The sequence below is a fragment of the Lissotriton helveticus genome, chromosome 11 (assembly GCF_964261635.1).
Source record: "Lissotriton helveticus chromosome 11, aLisHel1.1, whole genome shotgun sequence".
In the NCBI taxonomy this organism is placed as follows: Eukaryota; Metazoa; Chordata; class Amphibia; order Caudata; family Salamandridae; genus Lissotriton; species Lissotriton helveticus.
In genome coordinates this window covers 625,101,441-625,125,951 of record NC_136072.1, presented here as the reverse complement: position 1 = coordinate 625,125,951, position 24,511 = coordinate 625,101,441, and the positions used below count along the sequence as shown (strand labels likewise).

Here is a 24,511-nt window from a genome sequence, read left to right as displayed (position 1 = left end):
CGTGGACGCCCGTCCCAGATCAGTTGTCTTTGAAGACTCTCGATCTCTCGGAAATAGGTAGCGGGAACGTCGTCATAAGAATTCTGAAGTGCGTAGAGGAACCGCGGCAAGGACATCATTTTGAAAAGGGCTGCCCTGCCCAGAGGAGACAGGGGCAGCTTACGCCAACGGGCCACATCTAGTCGCAGTCTAAGAAGCGGGGGGAGGAGATTGCGCTCGAATCGGAGTCAGGAGTCCAGCGTAATAAAGATCCCCAAATACTGGAAGCCAGACTGGACCACCTGGATAGGAAATCTGTCCGGCAATGGGGGCAAAACACCCGAAAGAACATACACGCAGGACTTAGCCTAATTAATAACTAGGTCCGAGTTTGCTCCAAACGAGGTAAGAACATCAAATAAAACATTTAGAGATTTACGCGGGGAAGTAAGATATAAAAGAATGTCATCCGCGTAAAGTGAGACGCGGTCCTCAAAGTCCGGCGACCAACGGATCCCTTTGAGTGAAGGCTCCCATCGAAGCCACGCAGCTAACGGTTCCAGGGCGAGCGCAAAAAGCAACGGAGACAAGGGGCAACCCTGACGGGTCCCCCTACCAAGGCAGAAGGGGACAGAAACTCTACCGTTCACCACTACCTGCACTAAGGGTTCAGCATATAACAACTTCACCCAACTGATAAACTCAGGACCAAAACCAAATTTTTCAAGAGCAGCCCAAAGATAGGGCCACTCCACAGTGTCAAAAGCCATCGAGGCGTCCAACGAGGCCAAAATGGCCGGTTCCGTCAGAAGCCCCGCCCTCGCAACAGCACCGTGGAGACGACGTAGGTTAAGAGCCGTGTTGCGATGTGGGATAAATCCGGATTGATCCGGATGAACCAAGTCACTAATGACCGTCAAGAGGCGGGTCGCCAGGAGCTTAGCCAGGACCTTGGGCTCAACGTTTAACAAGGAAATGGGCCTATAAGACGAACAAAGGTCCCGCGGTTTACCGTCCTTGGGAATTACGACTATCGTAGCCAGACGCTGATCATACGGGAGAACACCCCGTTCCCGGGACTCCAAAAACATGTCGCGAAGATAGGGCGCCACCTTATCAGGACGTAGCTTGTACAGTTCAATAGGCAGCCCGTTCGGGCCCAAGGCTTTGCCCGAACGGAGTGAGCGAATGGCAGTAGCTATCTCGTCAGTAGTAAAAGGGGACTCCAACGATTTACAGTCTAAATCGGAGACACTGGGCAAAGCTATATCGCGCAACAGAAGGCGAGAGTCAGCAACATCCCGTCCAGACACAGGGGTATAAACCACACGAAAATACTCAGCAAAACATGCAACTATTCCAATTGGGTCCGTCACTCTCACACCATTCGATGATTGAATCACGGGCACCACACGATTCGCCCTCTCCTTCTTATCCAACCATGCCAATAATTTGCCCGCTTTGTCCCCCACATCATACAGACGACCCTGTTGCTCCCGGAACATCTGTTTGGCCGCATCCGTGACCAAAGACTTATAAGCAAATTGTTTCATACCCAGGGCATGGAGTTTATCAGGTGTGACTTCCGACTCTAAGGCAGCCTCCCTTTCAGCAATCTCCCTCTCGAGGTCCACCACCTCCCGATCCCTCGCCCTCTTGGATTCAACAATAAGGGAAAGGGCCTGTCCACGAATCACTGTCTTAAAGGCCTCCCACAGGGATATCGCAGAGGAAACGGATCCCTCGTTGTCTAAAAAATAGGCGTCCAAAGACTTAGTCAAAAGGTTGCGGGTCTCGGGGGAGGTAAGATACCATGGGTTGATAGGAGCAACCCGGCCTGCCGCCTCCACCCCCATCTCAAAACAAAGCCAGAGCGGAGAATGATCGGAAATGCCCCGGGGGAGGTGTCTAATCTCACGCACCGCCGGCGACTGGGCCGCAGGCATCAGGAAATAGTCCAGCCTAGACAAACTCCCATGGGCCCCAGAGTGGAAAGTGTATTGAAGCTGAGTAGGATGCATAAGCCTCCAGCAATCCACCAAGCCAAACGTGTCCAGAAACCCACCCAGCCACTGTTGGGCCGAAGGAGTATCCCTAGGGGGGTGGCGATCGTGTAGACCGGAGAACACAGAATTAAAGTCACCTGCAATGAAGAGAGTACTATTAGGGAGGTCCAACAATACACGGCCCAAATTGGAAAAGGTAGAAGTCTGCAGGCCGGGGGGCACATAAACAGCAAATAAGGAGAGGGTACAACCCTCATAACGACCCACGAGGACAGCATAGCGCCCCCGACCATCAAGGATCACATCATCAATAGCTAGGGGGAGGGAAGCCCGAACAAGGATACCCACCCCCCTGGAACCCGTGGTAAACCCCGAATGTGCGGCAAGGCGATAGCCCCACCTATTCATCGCACGACAAGTATTGCCCACCAAATGAGTCTCCTGCAGGAAAACAATATCTGGAGATAAACGTCGTAAACATTTCAACACCACACTTCGCTTAATACGATCCCCCAGACCATTAACATTCCACGAAACAAACCTCAACCCGCTACCCCCCATCCCACACAGCAACGCCGAAACCCCTCCTCCATGAGCATGACATAAAAACCATCAGTAGCAAGATAAAGTCGCCTTGAGAACATAACACACAAACATCGAACTTCCCAACCACCCACCCCCCAACCATCAAGAAAACACCCCCCACCCTACACCCCTGCAAAATGCTAAAAAGCCACCCCAACATGCAGTGTGCCTGTCGCCCAAGAACCCCCATTCTACAAAAAGACCCCGGAGGAGGAAAGGCTCTGGCCCACCCGCCACCCCGATCAAGACAGATAACGAGGAAAACACACAAACAGTAGAGGCACTTAGGCATAGAATCCCGAAAGAGTTTACTCTATACGAGGGCCCAGGTGTAGACGAATTGTTCAGCTCTCCACACCACCATCAGCACCACCAAGACCTGGCTCTTTGATCAGTAGCAGGACCCCCCCCTCAGCACCTTGAGACCCTCACGAGTATGTAGTGCGCTTTATAAGTGTCTTGATTAATTGATTGATTGATTGATTGATTGTGTTGGTACGGTCATTGACAATCCTGGCAAGGGCGATGCAATGGCTCCCTGAGAAGGGCCCAGACAGTTACCTTTTTACAAATTAAACACTGTAGAAATGTATTACTGACACTGAACCTCAGGGGCCACATAGAATAAATGGTGCCAGCGCACATTGGCTCTAGGCTGTTTTGGGGCTACAGGCACCCTTTTATATGATGGGTGAGTGAAGATGCGTTTGCTGGTTATTCTGAAATACATATTTTATGGGAGCAACTCAATATGATGTGGGCCCATGCGAATTACCTAATGATACTACTGATGCAGGGGCACAGGGAAACAGATCCTTAGGGTCCATGATATCTATGCACCACCCGCTGATACCTCCCTTCTTCCAGGGACTTACCCAGAGAAACGTGCCGTCCCAGCCTGCATCCCTTTTGAGAGGTGGGGGTCCACTTGTCACTGAAGACATGCTGCCACTGCCTCTTCTTGGGCACAATGTAGCATTTAACCGGGCCTTTAGAACCCCCACGAGGATAGTGCCATCATAAACTGGGCACACCTCAAGGAGCATTATACAGGCCTTCCTATAGGATTGGGAGGACGTCTTAAACAGAAATACAGAGCGTCAGCTCGAATCGCTACTTCAAGTTTCCTTGCTGTACTTTCTTCAATGCATTAACTAACTTCATTAGTCAGTGCATGCACTTGAGAAATTGACCTTACTTCCTGATTGGGCAGAAGATCCGAACTAGGCATACATCGGGGCACAGTGGGTCCATGCGTCTGACTAGTTCCCTGGACTCTATTAAAAAAAATAACAACAAAAACGTAACTTTTATAGAGATAATGTAGATGTCATTCTTTCAAAGTGATTCCCACCCAGCTGACAGTATAGACAAATGTGATTGATGTATCTATTTTTCCAAATTAATGAAGCAATCTAAATATTTACCTGTGTTTGTAAATCTGTTTCTGCATTCTAACCATCAAAGGAGTTAGATTCCTTATAGGAGGAGGCACATCTTCTGCATCAGCCAATGGTTCATTGTCCTGAAAGAACTTTGAATCAAGCTTCTGGCGAAAGGAAGAAGTGATCGGAAGGTGGTCAGTATCATTTGAGTAAGTGTGTATTGTTTCAGGTAACGTGTAACTGTCTTCTAAAGCAAGCAACTTATAGTGAATGAAGTATGGATCCTCTTCTTCCAGATTAAAAGTCCAAACTGAAGACTGTTTCTCATCTAGAGTCTTTTGTGGTGTATCACCGTCATTCTGTAAATAATCTGGATATTGAGAAAGCGAAAAGGATTCAGGGACTTTAGTAGGCAATCTAATCAGGTGATCATTGTGCCAAAGGCCAACATCTTGACGATCATCTAAGTACGTCTCAACTCCTGGTCCAAAACGTTCATCAGCCTTGTACAATCCCTGCAGGATGAGAAAAATAGTATTCAGGCTAAAATTTTTGTTTTATAAATGTTATTTTCAAGGAGCAGAAAAATATATACCCTAGGAGAAACAGCATATAAATTGGAGGAAGTGTTTACCAACACATTTCAGACAATCAGCAGATACAAAGGACTGGCTGAGATTGCTACATATGACACAGGACATTTTGACCCTCCACAGTCGTGAGGAAGTCTTCACACCTTGCCGAGATTCTGCCCCGTGTGCGGAGACTCCACTGCGACTGCTGGGCATCCGCCACGAGTGCGGAAGCCCTTTCTGAATCAGGCACCTTGTTTCTATCCAGGTGTGCTTGAGCAGCTCTTTTGGAGTTGTGCCTATCTGTAGGTGTGCCGCAATGTTTTTTTTTGTACAGGGGTACCTTCAGAAAAGAGGTATTACTAAATATTCCATATAGAAGTAAAACGGATGCCTACCCCTTTATATATAAATCACTCAATGTATTAGGAAGAAAGATCTTAAAAAGTCCTTTGCTGCCTTCCTAAATGTCAGGTCTGAGTGGCTTATACAGTTCCATTTTTTTATTTGCTTCAGGAAGCTCTATCTTTTATTATGGTGCTACTCCAACGCTCTTGTGTGGACCAAGAGTTTTGTTCGCATCTGGAGTTTTAGGAAGCCACATCCTCCACTAATGAACTGTCTCCAAGCAGTAGTAATAAATGTGCACAATCACCAGGATTGCCGAAGAGCAGTAAAGACCTGGCTACTCCCAACCTCCTGACTACTACCCATACAGGACCATTGCTCAACACAGGATTGTTGCAGAAACCAATGTTGAATAATCAAGCTATGAAGGCTAGAGGACAAAGCACATATGGACTAGTGCGGATCTAGCTGGCACTGGCCCACATAACCCCAGCATCAACCCTACATCAACAAAACTGGAGCAGCATCCTGGCACTCTGCAGGACATGTCACGAGTTGCAAAATATGATAGCTTTTACAACCATGCATAAAAAGTAAGGTAGCCTTTAACCGTGCCAACAAAGAGAGCACTTTAGGGTCACACTAGTGGTGTGAAGCCCAGTACAATACCACACAATGAAGCCTAGGTGTACATGAGGTTTTAAATTCAGGCTTGTGATGAGATGTGCCTGCAATTGCTTACTGAGAACATAGCCTTTTCATATCCATTGCATGGTTGCCGTCATTGAATGTGCACGAGGCACATTAACCATTGCACCTGACAATGCATCCACCCTTATTACTTCCTGGAAATACCTTCCTTTTAGAAAAAGGTTAAGTCACGAGAAAACCTGCACCAGACCTATGTATGGAGGAGCTGGAAGATGAAGACTCATAAGATATTGTTAGAAAACTGATTTTGCTTCATTTGACCATGGTCACATAACGAGAAACTACAAATGAGGATCTACATTTCAGGCGAAATCAAATCGCTCCATTTCTTATTACGAATGCAGCTTAAATAATGTGGAATCAGTTTGCTACAATTTTTTTTGATTAAATTCGTGGATAAGCTTATTCATCACTTCTCAATACCACTGTATAAGTAAAATGTTGAATATGCAAAAGATGAGCAATATGTTGTGTGTAACTGTTTTGTTTCTTTAAAATTGCTCCTGTAAAGGTTATGTGGTCCAACTGATTTTGTCTTAATGCCCTTCTCTCTAACTTAAGTCCTCTACCAAAACTCCCCATCACGAGTTTTAACAGTTTTAAATTTACAAATGTGTACAACAATATTCAGAAGATGTTAGTTTTCAGATGTCCAACCCCTGAGACTAAGAGCGTAAGGGTAAAACTGCAGGACTGAAATGCAAACAAGGTAGAAATGTAAGGTTGTAAAGAGAAAAAGTGTAGAAAACAACAAATATGATATCAGTTATGTTGCTTTTTTACCTGAAATTTGTGGTTGTCTAGAAATTCCATGGTTCCGTATCCCTCTTTTCGGCCCAGATAAAATGAACCTGTAAATGTAGAAATATCTGGCCAAGTGTAAATTCCTTTGCCATGAGGGTGGTCCTTATAAAATTCTCCCATATACCTCTGTAATGCAATGAGAAAGACATATAGCTCTGTTAACATGTAAGACGCATAGAAAAGTATATAACAAGCCAAAGTTGAGCGAATGTGTTTGCTTGGCCATTTTATTATTAAAGACAGATTCTGTGGTCAAATGGATATGTAAAGAAAGAATATCGAAAGCGGACAGTTATGACAATATCTTTGCATGTTGTATTTGCTTTGAAATCAGCGTTGAGGAGAAAAAAGAACAATTCAATTCTTAGTGAACAAAAAAACACCATATTGTAATAAAGCCTGCATCTGCCAGGCAGGAGCCTGCAGCAGTTAGAAATGTGGATTGACAACATAAGCTCTCTACATTTTTTCAATACGCTAGACCAGTTTGGTGGCCCTGCAAAGCAATGCAAAGACATGAAGGAATGAATACATTGTGCTACAAGAAAACTGAATAATTCGAGAAAGGTCTGTAGGCTTATTGTGCGTGACACCGTAAATTACCCTGAGTGGCCAAATGTAATTAATATCAGTGTGTTGTTGTGCCACTTCGAGGCCTACCAACTCATAAGGCAACATTTGCAAAGGGCAATGCTTCAGATTCAGTCTTTATAAGAATATCGCCAAAAAACTGAGCGTAATAATGTCTCCATACCACGACCTGGACAGAATATTGACTGTGAAGAGGCCAAAAGGAACACACCACGTGATATGGCAGGTGGGCTGTAACCACAAAGATATGGCAATTCCAAGGCAGTCTCACATACGCAAAATGTCAAGATGATAGAGTGTTGCACTACCCAGGTGTTCACAAGTTAATAATGAAGCTCAGTCAGTTCCTTCGTTGAAAAAGAAGCTTTATTCAAATGAATCCAAATGCGTGAGTATAAAACAATGTGTTCAATCGGTGTGCACATAATTCCTCTTCAATTAATAAGAAAGGGGCAAATTCACTATTGAGGCTATCTCGGATCAGGTGCATTCCTATGAAGGTTCCGCCATCTGCCATGCATTAGTGTTCTTTATCACTTCATTTGCACTGTTCGACCTCAAACCTTGACCTCGTTGAATCTTGTGAGCTCTTGGTTATTTTCGCCAAGGTCTCAAATAGGCCTGGGTTTAAAGATAGACGGCAAGAGCTAGCCCAGGACCTGTTTGCTACAAACCCCAAACCTGGTACAACAACTACCCCCACTACGGAAGGTTTGAAAATGAAATTCCAAAGACTAGAACGCCTTAAAAAGAGTGAAATGTCGAGATGGTGGGACGGCACCACCCTAGAAAAATATATTGAAAATGAAAAAATCCCTCGGGGTTTGAGAATTCTCATATTCCCAACTTTTGAGGACTTGGATCCAGAACAACTAGCAGATTGGGAGGGCAATCTAAGAAATGCTTCATACAATATGATGAAGATCCTAATTAGCAATGCGGAGAAAAAAGGGGAGAAATTGAGAAAAGAAATCGAGGATTTAGAAAAGGAAATAGAGGACTCACCACTCAAAGAAGTGGTTAAAAAGAACTTTTTGGTCCTGGACAAAATCTTAGAAAATCACCAACTATATCTTAGGGATAAAAAAATCAAAAAGATTAGACGTGACGACAAAGACTATAAGGAAGGAAGAATATACACTTTTGCCCACAAATATGATAATGTGAAGTTAGCAGGGGAAGGTAAAAGACGCAGGGAAGAAACATCTGAATTAACATCTGCTAGTAGTATAACTTCCTTATCATCAGTGGCCAGTACAATCTCCATTGAGGTGATACCTGACAACACAGAAGGGGAAGCAAGACCTACCACCAATACTTTTTTATTAGAAATGGAAAGGCTACGTCTGGGAGCCAGACCAAAAGAACAAAAACCAGGCGGGGGGGCAGGAGGTGGCAGGAACGACAACAGAGAAAGAGGTCAAGGTGTGGAAATGGTGGCGGGGCGGACGAGGTCGAACAGGACAAAAAAATAATGGAAGTGATTGCTGACACCCAGGTGGTTAATGACAAATGTATTGTTGTGAATCTTTCGGATAGGGCTCTATCCAATGCAGAAATGTCTGTTTTGAATAAGGGTTTGGGTTTTTGTCCAAACAATGTGGGTGGGGACACTGATGTCTTTGTTGATTTGTTTAAATTCATTCGTGCTTTAAAATTGAAATATCATTTTGTTAGAAACCCACCTACTGTGACCACTGTTTGTAATGCTGCTACCACCTCTGACTACACAGCAACTGAAATAAAAGTCATACAATCAATGATGTCGGTTGAACTTGAGACTTCTATTGATAGTGAGATGGTTTGTGCAGAATTGGGCATCATTGAGGACACCCTGTCCGACAGTGGCCTAAAACCCAGATCCAAATTTATTCCGGGAGGAACTCACCCTAACATAGACGCTTTTCAAGAAAAAGTTACACATGGTTTACATCAATTACTAGATCATCCCATCCGTCCAAACAAACGCCACCATAATTTGACTAGTAAAGAACGCCTAGCCTTAAAAAGCCTCAAAACTGATAGTTCCATAGTGATTCGTGAAGCGGACAAGGGCGGCAATGTGGTCCTAATGAGAAAGGCGGATTATCTCTCGGAAATTGAACGACAACTTGCCGAGACCTCTTGCTATATCAAAATTCGCCATAACCCTTTACCTGCCCTAGGTGCCCATATTAACATGAAACTTACGGATTGGCGTGAGGAGGGCTTAATCAGTGAGGAAGAGTGTAGGTACCTTAGGGTGTCTGAGCCCAGCTTCCCCTGCATCTACATACTTCCTAAAATCCACAAGGGCGGCCTATTTCCACCTGGCCGCCCGATTATTTCAGGGGTAAATTCACCAACTGAACGCCTTTCAGAATACGTGGATGTGTATATACAACCCTTTGTGCAAAATCTCCCGTCCTACATAAAGGACACTAAGGACATTCTGACCAAGTTTGAGGGATTCGCCTGGTCAGACAACTTGCTTTTTGTCACACTAGATGTGACAAGCCTTTATACATGCATCAAGAAAGAATTTGGTATAAAAGCCCTTGAGTTTTATTTAGGACAAAGAGCTGCAGGACTCATAGGCCACAATCAAGTTCTGATTGAGATGACTAACATCATTCTATCCAAGAATTTCTTTCTACATGATGCTGTATGGTATCAACAGACCCAGGGCACGGCCATGGGTTCAAAATTTGCTCCCGCCTATGCCGGGCTCTTCATGGGCTGGTTCGAGCGGGAGCATGCCTGGGGCCGTCATGCGGCAGAGTGGTCAGAACACGTGATCTTTTGGGGCAGGTACATTGATGACGTTATAATGTTGTGGAATGGACCTGTCCCAGACCTTATGACCTACTTTGATTTTTTGAATAACAACCCATACAATGTTCACTTGACAATGGAATTTAGTGCCACGGAAATCAATTTTCTTGATGTAACCTTTTTTGTGGAAGATAATATGATAAACAGCAAAACCCACAGAAAGGGCACAAGTTGCAACAGTACGCTACATTTCACCAGTGCACACCCACGCCATGTTATCAACAACATCCCCTATGGTGAGATGATCAGGATGCGACGTAACTGTAGCACACCAGAAACCTTCTCTCAAAACATCAGAGAAACTACTAATCGTTTCCGACAAAGAGGTTATCCTTCTCAGATCCTAAATGAAGCACTAACTAGAATTGAAAAGGTGTCTAGAGAATCCACCCTATCTACATTAGAAAATAGAAAAAACAATTCTCCAAGTATCGCACTTGTTACACCCTTTACGGATGATAGCACCAGGGTTTATAATACGTTACGTAAACATTGGCATTTACTAACATCCATACCCAGCTTACAAGGGATTGTATCAGCCAAACCCAAGGTGACATACAGACGCGGTACCAATTTAAGAAACATCCTCTGCCCCAGCTACATTACCAGAGAAAAAAGGATGGATTGGCTCAGTAACAAATTGACAGGTTTTTACACCTGCAGGGGATGTAATATGTGTAGCTTAGGCAAGGACAAAACTAAGGAATTTTGCTACAACACGACACATAGATACACAATCAACCATTACATCAATTGCAATACCAGCTATGTAGTGTATGTTCTAGGATGCCCTTGTGGCCAAATTTACGTAGGCAGCACGAAAAGGGCCCTCAAGATACGAGTACAAGAACATGTCAGGGCACACAAAAATGGGGATCTAAAATATGCTATGACGAATCATATGCAGGAGAAACATTTAACCACTGACACCATTTGGTTTTTGGGCATAGATCATGTCCCGATCAACCCCAGAGGGGGGGACAGACTGTTAGCTCTACGTAGAAAGGAGGCAATGTGGATTTGTAAATTGAGAACCCTAGAATTTGGTCATAATTTTGATGACGAAATGCATCACTTTCTGACATAAATTATCAATGCATTGCTTCTATACTTTTTTTCATACATCTGTTATGATGTTCATATGTATCGACTATATGCCCCACTTTTGAGTATTGAATCTGTTATTGGAAACGTATCTGCATAACTCATGTCAATCTTTCTCCCTGATTTTTGAACCCTGTATCTATACCAGATAGGAGAGGTCATGTGAACACATGCTTGTACAAGCCACTCCCTGTTATATACTTGGTAAACATGTTGTAAACAACCTATTTTGTTTTATGCTGCATCACTTATATAAGTGTATTATGTTTTTCTAAACAACAGTGGTTCAGTTTATATATATGTCTAGTAAATATTGATTCTTTGACTTTCCTGACATTATATACCCCACAGACGTTCTTCCCTCTCTGTGCCTTTTCTCCCTTCTCCTTCTTTTTCTTGTGGTTATTCTCATTATTTTTATAATATGTTATTGTCCTGTATTCAGTTTGGTCACCATGTTTCATGTGGTGTATTCATACTCCTCATGTCACATACTCCCTGCCTTACTTCCAAGTTTTGTTTTTGTTTTTGCTTATTTGATTATGTTTTTCCTATGGGATCGCCTAATCCGACAGTTGGCCTCTGCAAATATCTCTTTTATACACATTAACGTGGCGGTTTGGCCTGTTCAATCTGCCTTGCAATTTGAAACATACATATCTGGGATAATTTTCCCGCTACCTTTCACAGCCAATTTACCGTAATAGGTGCTCAGTTCAATTTATGTTGGACATGTTCAGAACTCGTCCCTTTTTTTTGGAGTTCATTCTATTATTCTTGAACCCCATTTAGATTAAACTCCACTGGTGCGCTTTCGGGCTATTTATATAGCTCACTTCGTTAATCGTTCTTAGGGACTGCTTTGACAAGTCTCCATACTGCTTATTTTACTTTGTCCTTTGTATGATTCCTCCACATATTTATAAATCATTCTTTCTCCCCTCTTTGATAAATAATCCAACAATGGCAAGTAATGTTATTACCCGGTAATAGTTCAGCTAGTGGTGACACTAGTTCGGGTACTCAATACATCTTTGTAGTCGAACCCGTTTCAATATGGCCGCCTTTACCGTTTGGCTTTCTTTTTTATACATTATGGATATTCCCTATTTTCTTAGCCCATTCGTCATTTCACCTTGTCATCTTTTATAAGTATCGTCTGGTTTCTGGCTCTTAAGCAGGTCTTGCTATAAACTTAGATATGTCTTCTTTGCAGTTGGTGATGTTTCTCCCTTCTAGCACACCACTTACAAATGGCCGCTGTCTAACGCCTGTAAAGCACGCCCATTCACGGCGTCTTACCGAAGCCAGGTGAACCGGGTTTTTCAATTAGTGAAGGTATATATACGAGCACTTTTCTTTGCTTTCACCATCAGGTGCTATACGTACTGACGGCGAGCAGGATACGGGTTCTGACTTACTTCACATCTCTTCCTCGCGGTAAGTGGCTATGCTAATTTCTCGTGGGGGCTTTGTATTAGCAAATCGTAACTCCGTTTCGCCAGGCTATGCCGCCTGCAGGATTCTTGAACTTTTATTTCTTCATGAATAGACATAGCACTAGTAGTAGTTGTTTCTTGATCTACATCCCGATCCTGTGCCGTAGTCACCCTTTGTCTACGAGTTTAATAATCTATACTCGACATAACTCCATACTAGCGACTGTTTTGTTATTATTCTGTCCGGGATGGAGTTCGGTTCTTAGTTTTATCATGCATATTCAGATTTTCTTGCTGTTGTTGTGGGGGTCTCAAGTGACAGAGGATTATAACATTTGAATTGGTCTATTCACCCCCCCTCCTATTTTAACATGTTCTTCATGTTTTCACGTTATATTATTTTATGCCATTTTTTGCTTTCTTTTTCTTGTTCAGAAATTAGACGGGGTGTCAAGAAGAGATTCTCTGAAACTCGTGCACAATTATTCTAAGTAGTCGATCATGTAAGCACAGGTAATTTTGTGACACTCCAGGAGCTTTCTTTGATCTGTGTTACAGTTTCCCCGGTTATAACTTACATGTTCATTTCTTTCTTTCTCATTTGTCTTTATATTCACAGGTGCACACCCCTTTGATGGTGCACCTGAGAGACTCCCTGTCTCACATATTGATGACAGGTGACTCTTCATTCATAAATATACCTAGGTAAGCTGTAGATATGTCATATGGAGTTAGTTTGGTCCACACAGCCACACCAGCACACTCTATGGCACCCCTATAATGTTGAACAAACAAAGAGGCCACTATTACTCAGTGCGCAAGATTGTAGAATAAATTTCAATTTTTCAATTTTTCTTAAAATTGTTTTTTCTTTTTCTTTCCATATGTTATACTTCTCTTTAGTCAATTCTTCAAGCTTACGTGCACGAAAATACTGCAGGACAGTATTCCTTTTACAGAACCCCACGTGTGACAGTGACGACTTTAAGCTCGACTGCTCTACATCCTTGGAGGATCTACATTATATACACACCTCCAGGCATCCTAATAGTTAATGTGAGCCATTTTTTCACATTTTGGATATAACAAATTGCAGGGTTGGTGACTCCAACTGATAGCCTAGGATGTTATACATTTGATTACTTTTCACGTAAGGTGGCGCTTGATGCATTTTTGCTTGATCCATCTCATGTTTTCTTTCCTCCTCATGTCTGCTTTCATTATTTCATATTTTTCAGTCTTTTTGCATCCTTGAATATATTCACTCACCATCGGTCGTCCAATATATGATCTTCTTTGACGCCAGGAAAGTTTTTCTTTGGTAGGTGTGTGTGTATTCCTCACGACTTGGTTACTTTAGGTGACCCTCTGTGTCCTTCCCATGTTAAATTTTAGTTTTAGTCTTTATTGTTTTTTGCCTTATTAGGTTCTTATTGCATTTGTATAATTATTCCGCCTGTATCTATGCCTGACCGGATGTTAAATCCTTTTTCTTTAAAACGTATGAATATCTGCTAAATTGAATCAGTGACATGTATTTTTTCTCCTCTTTCTTGTCTGTGGACTTTTTCCTTGAAACCCTCTTCTGTTCTAGTCTTTACTGTAGTTTTCATTGATCGTTTCTTACCTGGGGGTAGGCCACACTTAGATTGCCTTGGGAACTGGTAGCATACAGGAGTTCTACCTTGATATAATCTTATCAAATGTTTTTTTAATTTATGACTATTGTTGCTCTGCTGAGTTAATTAATAGAGCATAATTTTAATTGTATGTTGTACATGTTGTTTTTCTAAACACAGCCCTGAAGAAGTCCCGTCACGGGACGAAACGCGTCGGCTGTTCTCTTTTGTATGAAAAATAAAGAATCAAACAAAACAAGACTTCTGGACTTCACCATTTGTGCTTCATCATGTTATCACTAATGTAGTACAATTTTGATATATGGTGCACCTGTGCTTTTTTCATGACATGTAGTTCTGTTTAGGACTGACATTGTGTTGGCGGGTGTTCAATCGGTGTGCACATAATTCCTCTTCAATTAATAAGAAAGGGGCAAATTCGCTATTGAGGCTATCTCGGATCAGGTGCATTCCTATGAAGGTTCCGCCATCTGCCATGCATTAGTGTTCTTTATCACTTCATTTGACCTGTTCGACCTCAAACCTTGACCTCGTTGAATCTTGTGAGCTCTTGGTTATTTTCGCCAAGGTCTCAAATATGCCTGGGTTTAAAGATAGACGGCAAGAGCTAGCCCAGGACCTGTTTGCTACAAACCCCAAACCTGGTACAACAACTACCCCCACTACGGAAGGTTTGAAAATGAAATTCCAAAGACTAGAACGCCTTAAAAAGAGTGAAATGTCGAGATGGTGGGACGGCACCACCCTAGAAAAATATATTGAAAATGAAAAAATCCCTCGGGGTTTGAGAATTCTCATATTCCCAACTTTTGAGGACTTGGATCCAGAACAACTAGCAGATTGGGAGGGCAATCTAAGAAATGCTTCATACAATATGATGAAGATCCTAATTAGCAATGCGGAGAAAAAAGGGGAGAAATTGAGAAAAGAAATCGAGGATTTAGAAAAGGAAATAGAGGACTCACCACTCAAAGAAGTGGTTAAAAAGAACTTTTTGGTCCTGGACAAAATCTTAGAAAATCACCAACTATATCTTAGGGATAAAAAAATCAAAAAGATTAGACGTGACGACAAAGACTATAAGGAAGGAAGAATATACACTTTTGCCCACAAATATGATAATGTGAAGTTAGCAGGGGAAGGTAAAAGATGCAGGGAAGAAACATCTGAATTAACATCTGCTAGTAGTATAACTTCCTTATCATCAGTGGCCAGTACAATCTCCATTGAGGTGATACCTGACAACACAGAAGGGGAAGCAAGACCTACCACCAATACTTTTTTATTAGAAATGGAAAGGCTACGTCTGGGAGCCAGACCAAAAGAACAAAAACCAGGCGGGGGGGCAGGAGGTGGCAGGAACGACAACAGAGAAAGAGGTCAAGGTGTGGAAACGGTGGCGGGGCGGACGAGGTCGAACAGGACAAAGAAATAATGGAAGTGATTGCTGACACCCAGGTGGTTAATGACACATGTATTGTCGTGAATCTTTCGGATAGGGCTCTATCCAATGCAGAAATGTCTGTTTTGAATAAGGGTTTGGGTTTTTGTCCAAACAATGTGGGTGGGGACACTGATGTCTTTGTTGATTTGTTTAAATTCATTCGTGCTTTAAAATTGAAAGATCATTTTGTTAGAAACCCACCTACTGTGACCACTGTTTGTAATGCTGCTACCACCTCTGACTACACAGCAACTGAAATAAAAGTCATACAATCAATGATGTCGGTTGAACTTGAGACTTCTATTGATAGTGAGATGGTTTGTGCAGAATTGGGCATCATTGAGGACACCCTGTCCGACATTGGCCTAAAACCCAGATCCAAATTTATTCCGGGAGGAACTCACCCTAACATAGACGCTTTTCAAGAAAAAGTTACACATGGTTTACATCAATTACTAGATCATCCCATCCGTCCAAACAAACGCCACCATAATTTGACTAGTAAAGAACGCCTAGCCTTAAAAAGCCTCAAAACTGATAGTTCCATAGTGATTCGTGAAGCGGACAAGGGCGGCAATGTGGTCCTAATGAGAAAGGCGGATTATCTCTCGGAAATTGAACGACAACTTGCCGAGACCTCTTGCTATATCAAAATTCGCCATAACCCTTTACCTGCCCTAGGTGCCCATATTAACATGAAACTTACGGATTGGCGTGAGGAGGGCTTAATCAGTGAGGAAGAGTGTAGGTACCTTAGGGTGTCTGAGCCCAGCTTCCCCTGCATCTACATACTTCCTAAAATCCACAAGGGCGGCCTATTTCCACCTGGCCGCCCGATTATTTCAGGGGTAAATTCACCAACTGAACGCCTTTCAGAATACGTGGATGTGTATATACAACCCTTTGTGCAAAATCTCCCGTCCTACATAAAGGACACTAAGGACATTCTGACCAAGTTTGAGGGATTCGCCTGGTCAGACAACTTGCTTTTTGTCACACTAGATGTGACAAGCCTTTATACATGCATCAAGAAAGAATTTGGTATAAAAGCCCTTGAGTTTTATTTAGGACAAAGAGCTGCAGGACTCATAGGCCACAATCAAGTTCTGATTGAGATGACTAACATCATTCTATCCAAGAATTTCTTTCTACATGATGCTGTATGGTATCAACAGACCCAGGGCACGGCCATGGGTTCAAAATTTGCTCCCGCCTATGCCGGGCTCTTCATGGGCTGGTTCGAGCGGGAGCATGCCTGGGGCCGTCATGCGGCAGAGTGGTCAGAACACGTGATCTTTTGGGGCAGGTACATTGATGACGTTATCATGTTGTGGAATGGACCTGTCCCAGACCTTATGACCTACTTTGATTTTTTGAATAACAACCCATACAATGTTCACTTGACAATGGAATTTAGTGCCACGGAAATCAATTTTCTTGATGTAACCTTTTTTGTGGAAGATAATATGATAAACAGCAAAACCCACAGAAAGGCCACAAGTTGCAACAGTACGCTACATTTCACCAGTGCACACCCACGCCATGTTATCAACAACATCCCCTATGGTGAGATGATCAGGATGCGACGTAACTGTAGCACACCAGAAACCTTCTCTCAAAACATCAGAGAAACTACTAATCGTTTCCGACAAAGAGGTTATCCTTCTCAGATCCTAAATGAAGCACTAACTAGAATTGAAAAGGTGTCTAGAGAATCCACCCTATCTACATTAGAAAATAGAAAAAACAATTCTCCAAGTATCGCACTTGTTACACCCTTTACGGATGATAGCACCAGGGTTTATAATACGTTACGTAAACATTGGCATTTACTAACATCCATACCCAGCTTACAAGGGATTGTATCAGCCAAACCCAAGGTGACCTACAGACGCGGTACCAATTTAAGAAACATCCTCTGCCCCAGCTACATTACCAGAGAAAAAAGGATGGATTGGCTCAGTAACAAATTGACAGGTTTTTACACCTGCAGGGGATGTAATATGTGTAGCTTAGGCAAGGACAAAACTAAGGAATTTTGCTACAACACGACACATAGATACACAATCAACCATTACATCAATTGCAATACCAGCTATGTAGTGTATGTTCTAGGATGCCCTTGTGGCCAAATTTACGTAGGCAGCACGAAAAGGGCCCTCAAGATACGAGTACAAGAACATGTCAGGGCACACAAAAATGGGGATCTAAAATATGCTATGACGAATCATATGCAGAAGAAACATTTAACCACTGACACCATTTGGTTTTTGGGCATAGATCATGTCCCGATCAACCCCAGAGGGGGGGACAGACTGTTAGCTCTACGTAGAAAGGAGGCAATGTGGATTTGTAAATTGAGAACCCTAGAATTTGGTCATAATTTTGATGACGAAATGCATCACTTTCTGACATAAATTATCAATGCATTGCTTCTATACTTTTTTTCATACATCTGTTATGATGTTCATATGTATCGACTATATGCCCCACTTTTGAGTATTGAATCTGTTATTGGAAACGTATCTGCATAACTCATGTCAATCTTTCTCCCTGATTTTTGAACCCTGTATCTATACCAGATAGGAGAGGTCATGTGAACACATGCTTGTACAAGCCACTCCCTGTTATATACTTGGTAAACATGTTGTAAACAACCTATTTTGTTTTATGCTGCATCACTTATATAAGTGTATTATGTTTTTCTAAACAACAGTGGTTCAGTTTATATATATGTCTAGTAAATATTGATTCTTTGACTTTCCTGACATTATATACCCCACAGACGTTCTTCCCTCTCTGTGCCTTTTCTCCCTTCTCCTTCTTTTTCTTGTGGTTATTCTCATTATTTTTATAATATGTTATTGTCCTGTATTCAGTTTGGTCACCATGTTTCATGTGGTGTATTCATACTCCTCATGTCACGTACTCCCTGCCTTACTTCCAAGTTTTGTTTTTGTTTTTGCTTATTTGATTATGTTTTTCCTATGGGATCGCCTAATCCGACAGTTGGCCTCTGCAAATATCTCTTTTATACACATAAACGTGGCGGTTTGGCCTGTTCAATCTGCCTTGCAATTTGAAACATACATATCTGGGATAATTTTCCCGCTACCTTTCACAGCCAATTTACCGTAATAGGTGCTCAGTTCAATTTATGTTGGACATGTTCAGAACTCGTCCCTTTTTTTTGGAGTTCATTCTATTATTCTTGAACCCCATTTAGATTAAACTCCACTGGTGCGCTTTCGGGCTATTTATATAGCTCACTTCGTTAATCGTTCTTAGGGACTGCTTTGACAAGTCTCCATACTGCTTATTTTACTTTGTCCTTTGTATGATTCCTCCACATATTTATAAATCATTCTTTCTCCCCTCTTTGATAAATAATCCAACAATGGCAAGTAATGTTATTACCCGGTAATAGTTCAGCTAGTGGTGACACTAGTTCGGGTACTCAATACATCTTTGTAGTCGAACCCGTTTCAATATGGCCGCCTTTACCGTTTGGCTTTCTTTTTTATACATTATGGATATTCCCTATTTTCTTAGCCGATTCGTCATTTCACCTTGTCATCTTTTATAAGTATCGTCTGGTTTCTGGCTCTTAAGCAGGTCTTGCTATAAACTTAGATATGTCTTCTTTGCAGTTGGTGATGTTTCTCCCTTCTAGCACACCACTTACAAATGGCCGCTGTCTAACGCCTGTAAAGCACGCCCATTCACGGCGTCTTACCGAAGCCAGGTGAACCGGGTTTTTCAATTAGTGAAGGTATATATACGAGCACTTTTCTTTGCTTTCACCATCAGGTGCTATACGTACTGACGGCGAGCAGGATACGGGTTCTGACTTACTTCACATCTCTTCCTCGCGGTAAGTGGCTATGCTAATTTCTCGTGGGGGCTTTGTATTAGCAAATCGTAACTCCGTTTCGCCAGGCTATGCCGCCTGCAGGATTCTTGAACTTTTATTTCTTCATGAATAGACATAGCACTAGTAGTAGTTGTTTCTTGATCTACATCCCGATCCTGTGCCGTAGTCACCCTTTGTCTACGAGTTTAATAATCTATACTCGACATAACTCCATACTAGCGACTGTTTTGTTATTATTCTGTCCGGGATGGAGTTCGGTTCTTAGTTTTATCATGCATATTCAGATTTTCTTGCTGTTGTTGTGGGGGTCTCAAGTGACAGAGGATTATAACATTTGAATTGGTCTATTCACCCCCCCCTCCTATTTTAACATGTTCATGTTTTCACGTTATATTATTTTATGCCATTTTTTGCTTTCTTTTTCTTGTTCAGAAATTAGACGGGGTGTCAAGAAGAGATTCTCTGAAACTCGTGCACAATTATTCTAAGTAGTCGATCATGTAAGCACAGGTAATTTTGTGACACTCCAGGAGCTTTCTTTGATCTGTGTTACAGTTTCCCCGGTTATAACTTACATGTTAATTTCTTTCTTTCTCATTTGTCTTTATATTCACAGGTGCACACCCCTTTGATGGTGCACCTGAGAGACTCCCTGTCTCACATATTGATGACAGGTGACTCTTCATTCATAAATATACCTAGGTAAGCTGTAGATATGTCATATGGAGTTAGTTTGGTCCACACAGCCACACCAGCACACTCTATGGCACCCCTATAATGTTGAACAAACAAAGAGGCCACTATTACTCAGTGCGCAAGATTGTAGAATAAATTTCAATTTTTCAATTTTTCTTAAAATTGTTTTTTCTTTTTCTTTCCATATGTTATACTTCTCTTTAGTCAATTCTTCAAGCTTACGTGCACGAAAATACTGCAGGACAGTATTCCTTTTACAGAACCCCACGTGTGACAGTGACGACTTTAAGCTCGACTGCTCTACATCCTTGGAGGATCTACATTATATACACACCTCCAGGCATCCTAATAGTTAATGTGAGCCATTTTTTCACATTTTGGATATAACAAATTGCAGGGTTGGTGACTCCAACTGATAGCCTAGGATGTTATACATTTGATTGCTTTTCACGTAAGGTGGCGCTTGATGCATTTTTGCTTGATCCATCTCATGTTTTCTTTCCTCCTCATGTCTGCTTTCATTATTTCATATTTTTCAGTCTTTTTGCATCCTTGAATATATTCACTCACCATCGGTCGTCCAATATATGATCTTCTTTGACGCCAGGAAAGTTTTTCTTTGGTAGGTGTGTGTGTATTCCTCACGACTTGGTTACTTTAGGTGACCCTCTGTGTCCTTCCCATGTTAAATTTTAGTTTTAGTCTTTATTGTTTTTTGCCTTATTAGGTTCTTATTGCATTTGCATAATTATTCCGCCTGTATCTATGCCTGACCGGATGTTAAATCCTTTTTCTTTAAAACGTATGAATATCTGCTAAATTGAATCAGTGACATGTATTTTTTCTCCTCTTTCTTGTCTGTGGACTTTTTCCTTGAAACCCTCTTCTGTTCTAGTCTTTACTGTAGTTTTCATTGATCGTTTCTTACCTGGGGGTAGGCCACACTTAGATTGCCTTGGGAACTGGTAGCATACAGGAGTTCTACCTTGATATAATCTTATCAAATGTTTTTTTAATTTATGACTATTGTTGCTCTGCTGAGTTAATTAATAGAGCATAATTTTAATTGTATGTTGTACATGTTGTTTTTCTAAACACAGCCCTGAAGAAGTCCCGTCACGGGACGAAACGCGTCGGCTGTTCTCTTTTGTATGAAAAATAAAGAATCAAACAAAACAAGACTTCTGGACTTCACCATTTGTGCTTCATCATGTTATCACTAATGTAGTACAATTTTGATATATGGTGCACCTGTGCTTTTTTCATGACATGTTGTAGTTCTGTTTAGGACTGACATTGTGTTGGCGGGTGTTCAATCGGTGTGCACATAATTCCTCTTCAATTAATAAGAAAGGGGCAAATTCGCTATTGAGGCTATCTCGGATCAGGTGCATTCCTATGAAGGTTCCGCCATCTGCCATGCATTAGTGTTCTTTATCACTTCATTTGACCTGTTCGACCTCAAACCTTGACCTCGTTGAATCTTGTGAGCTCTTGGTTATTTTCGCCAAGGTCTCAAATATGCCTGGGTTTAAAGATAGACGGCAAGAGCTAGCCCAGGACCTGTTTGCTACAAACCCCAAACCTGGTACAACAACTACCCCCACTACGGAAGGTTTGAAAATGAAATTCCAAAGACTAGAACGCCTTAAAAAGAGTGAAATGTCGAGATGGTGGGACGGCACCACCCTAGAAAAATATATTGAAAATGAAAAAATCCCTCGGGGTTTGAGAATTCTCATATTCCCAACTTTTGAGGACTTGGATCCAGAACAACTAGCAGATTGGGAGGGCAATCTAAGAAATGCTTCATACAATATGATGAAGATCCTAATTAGCAATGCGGAGAAAAAAAGGGGAGAAATTGAGAAAAGAAATCGAGGATTTAGAAAAGGAAATAGAGGACTCACCACTCAAAGAAGTGGTTAAAAAGAACTTTTTGGTCCTGGACAAAATCTTAGAAAATCACCAACTATATCTTAGGGATAAAAAAATCAAAAAGATTAGACGTGACGACAAAGACTATAAGGAAGGAAGAATATACACTTTTGCCCACAAATATGATAATGTGAAGTTAGCAGGGGAAGGTAAAAGATGCAGGGAAGAAACATCTGAATTAACATCTGCTAGTAGTATAACTTCCTTATCATCAGTGGCCAGTACAATCTCCATTGAGGTGATACCTGACAACACAGAAGGGGAAGCAAGACCTACCACCAATACTTTTTTATTAGAAATGGAAAGGCTACGTCTGGGAGCCAGACCAAAAGAACAAAAACCAGGCGGGGGGGCAGGAGGTGGCAGGAACGACAACAGAGAAAGAGGTCAAGGTGTGGAAACGGTGGCGGGGCGGACGAGGTCGAACAGGACAAAGAAATAATGGAAGTGATTGCTGACACCCAGGTGGTTAATGACACATGTATTGTCGTGAATCTTTCGGATAGGGCTCTATCCAATGCAGAAATGTCTGTTTTGAATAAGGGTTTGGGTTTTTGTCCAAACAATGTGGGTGGGGACACTGATGTCTTTGTTGATTTGTTTAAATTCATTCGTGCTTTAAAATTGAAAGATCATTTTGTTAGAAACCCACCTACTGTGACCACTGTTTGTAATGCTGCTACCACCTCTGACTACACAGCAACTGAAATAAAAGTCACACAATCAATGATGTCGGTTGAACTTGAGACTTCTATTGATAGTGAGATGGTTTGTGCAGAATTGGGCATCATTGAGGACACCCTGTCCGACAGTGGCCTAAAACCCAGATCCAAATTTATTCCGGGAGGAACTCACCCTAACATAGACGCTTTTCAAGAAAAAGTTACACATGGTTTACATCAATTACTAGATCATCCCATCCGTCCAAACAAACGCCACCATAATTTGACTAGTAAAGAACGCCTAGCCTTAAAAAGCCTCAAAACTGATAGTTCCATAGTGATTCGTGAAGCGGACAAGGGCGGCAATGTAGTCCTAATGAGAAAGGCGGATTATCTCTCGGAAATTGAACGACAACTTGCCGAGACCTCTTGCTATATCAAAATTCGCCATAACCCTTTACCTGCCCTAGGTGCCCATATTAACATGAAACTTACGGATTGGCGTGAGGAGGGCTTAATCAGTGAGGAAGAGTGTAGGTACCTTAGGGTGTCTGAGCCCAGCTTCCCCTGCATCTACATACTTCCTAAAATCCACAAGGGCGGCCTATTTCCACCTGGCCGCCCGATTATTTCAGGGGTAAATTCACCAACTGAACGCCTTTCAGAATACGTGGATGTGTATATACAACCCTTTGTGCAAAATCTCCCGTCCTACATAAAGGACACTAAGGACATTCTGACCAAGTTTGAGGGATTCGCCTGGTCAGACAACTTGCTTTTTGTCACACTAGATGTGACAAGCCTTTATACATGCATCAAGAAATGCATGTATGAATATCACGCTATATCGGCGGATTGGGAGATTCCTGAAGTTGTCTTTATAAAAAATGTGGATATATATCCGGTGCCGTCGCGCTACAATCTCTACTCAGTGATCGGTCACTTATCAAGACAACTTCAGGAAACTCCCAATCCGCCGATATAGCGTGATATTCATCCTACAGATACATTCGCCCTGACGAAGTTCTTTTATGAACGAAAGGCGTTGGCTGTTGTTTTATACTCACGCATTTGGATTCATTTGAATAAAGCTTCTTTTTCAATGAAGGAACTGACTGAGCTTCATTATTAACTTGTGAACACCTGGGTAGTGCAACACTACATCATCTTGCAATTCTGTTTCCCGATCACGGGTTGTGCCCGGCAACGGTGGGCACAGGAGTCGTGGATGCACACGACATGAATACTATTAGCTCAAGCTAGTTTGGGAAACATCCAGGGGTTGTGCGGCATTTGGAGTCCACCATTGGCCTTCTGCATTGTGCATAATACGCAAAATATCACTTGAAGTTGCAGGAGAATACTCCTAATTGCAAGGAATGGGTAATACAAACTAGAACTGCCAGTAGATGCCAAGATTTCAGGCTGGTTCATCTTCCTGAATCTTGAAAGGTGTAAAATGTTTGCGCAAACTTTTAGATCATCAAGAAACATATACCGAGTGTTTATAACCTACAAGGGAAGGGAAACGATGCAGGCTTTAACACGCATGCCGGTTCCCCGCAAGCGGAGCAACGCTTGCCTGAACCTCGCATATGCCTTAACCAAGGATATGCGTGGTTAAGGCAGTCGTGTTCTAGCTGTCTGAGTGGATGGGTGGGGAGAGGAATCCAAAGAATCGTGTCAGGAAGAAGGATCGGGACGCGGCTTGCATAGCTGCCAAGGTTTCAGATAGCTATGTGTGACATTTAAATAATTTCAGTGCAATTATGAGTGACATTTAAACTACTATGAGTGACAGTAGGTTTGGAAAGAGACTCTACCTCGAGTTCCCAATAGGCACTGGTAAATGATGGATACAATACAATCTGTCCCATGGGCATCTCTGTCAGCAAACAGTCTTTGTTGAAATTGTCCAA

The 24,511-nt window shown here is 42.1% G+C and overlaps 1 protein-coding gene across 8 annotated transcripts in view; it reads right to left on the bottom strand.

The window, feature by feature from the left end:
* Positions 1–24,511, bottom strand: part of ANKMY1 (ankyrin repeat and MYND domain containing 1) — a 639,442-nt gene that overhangs the window by 504,537 nt on the left and 110,394 nt on the right. For all 8 annotated transcript variants that reach the window (XM_078666447.1, XM_078666450.1, XM_078666454.1 and 5 more), the window contains exons 4-5: positions 6,370–6,516; positions 3,998–4,470 (exon numbers count right to left, since the gene is read on the bottom strand). In XM_078666447.1, the coding sequence (XP_078522573.1) occupies positions 3,998–4,470; positions 6,370–6,516 (620 nt within the window). The remainder of the gene's footprint in view (positions 1–3,997; positions 4,471–6,369; positions 6,517–24,511) is intronic.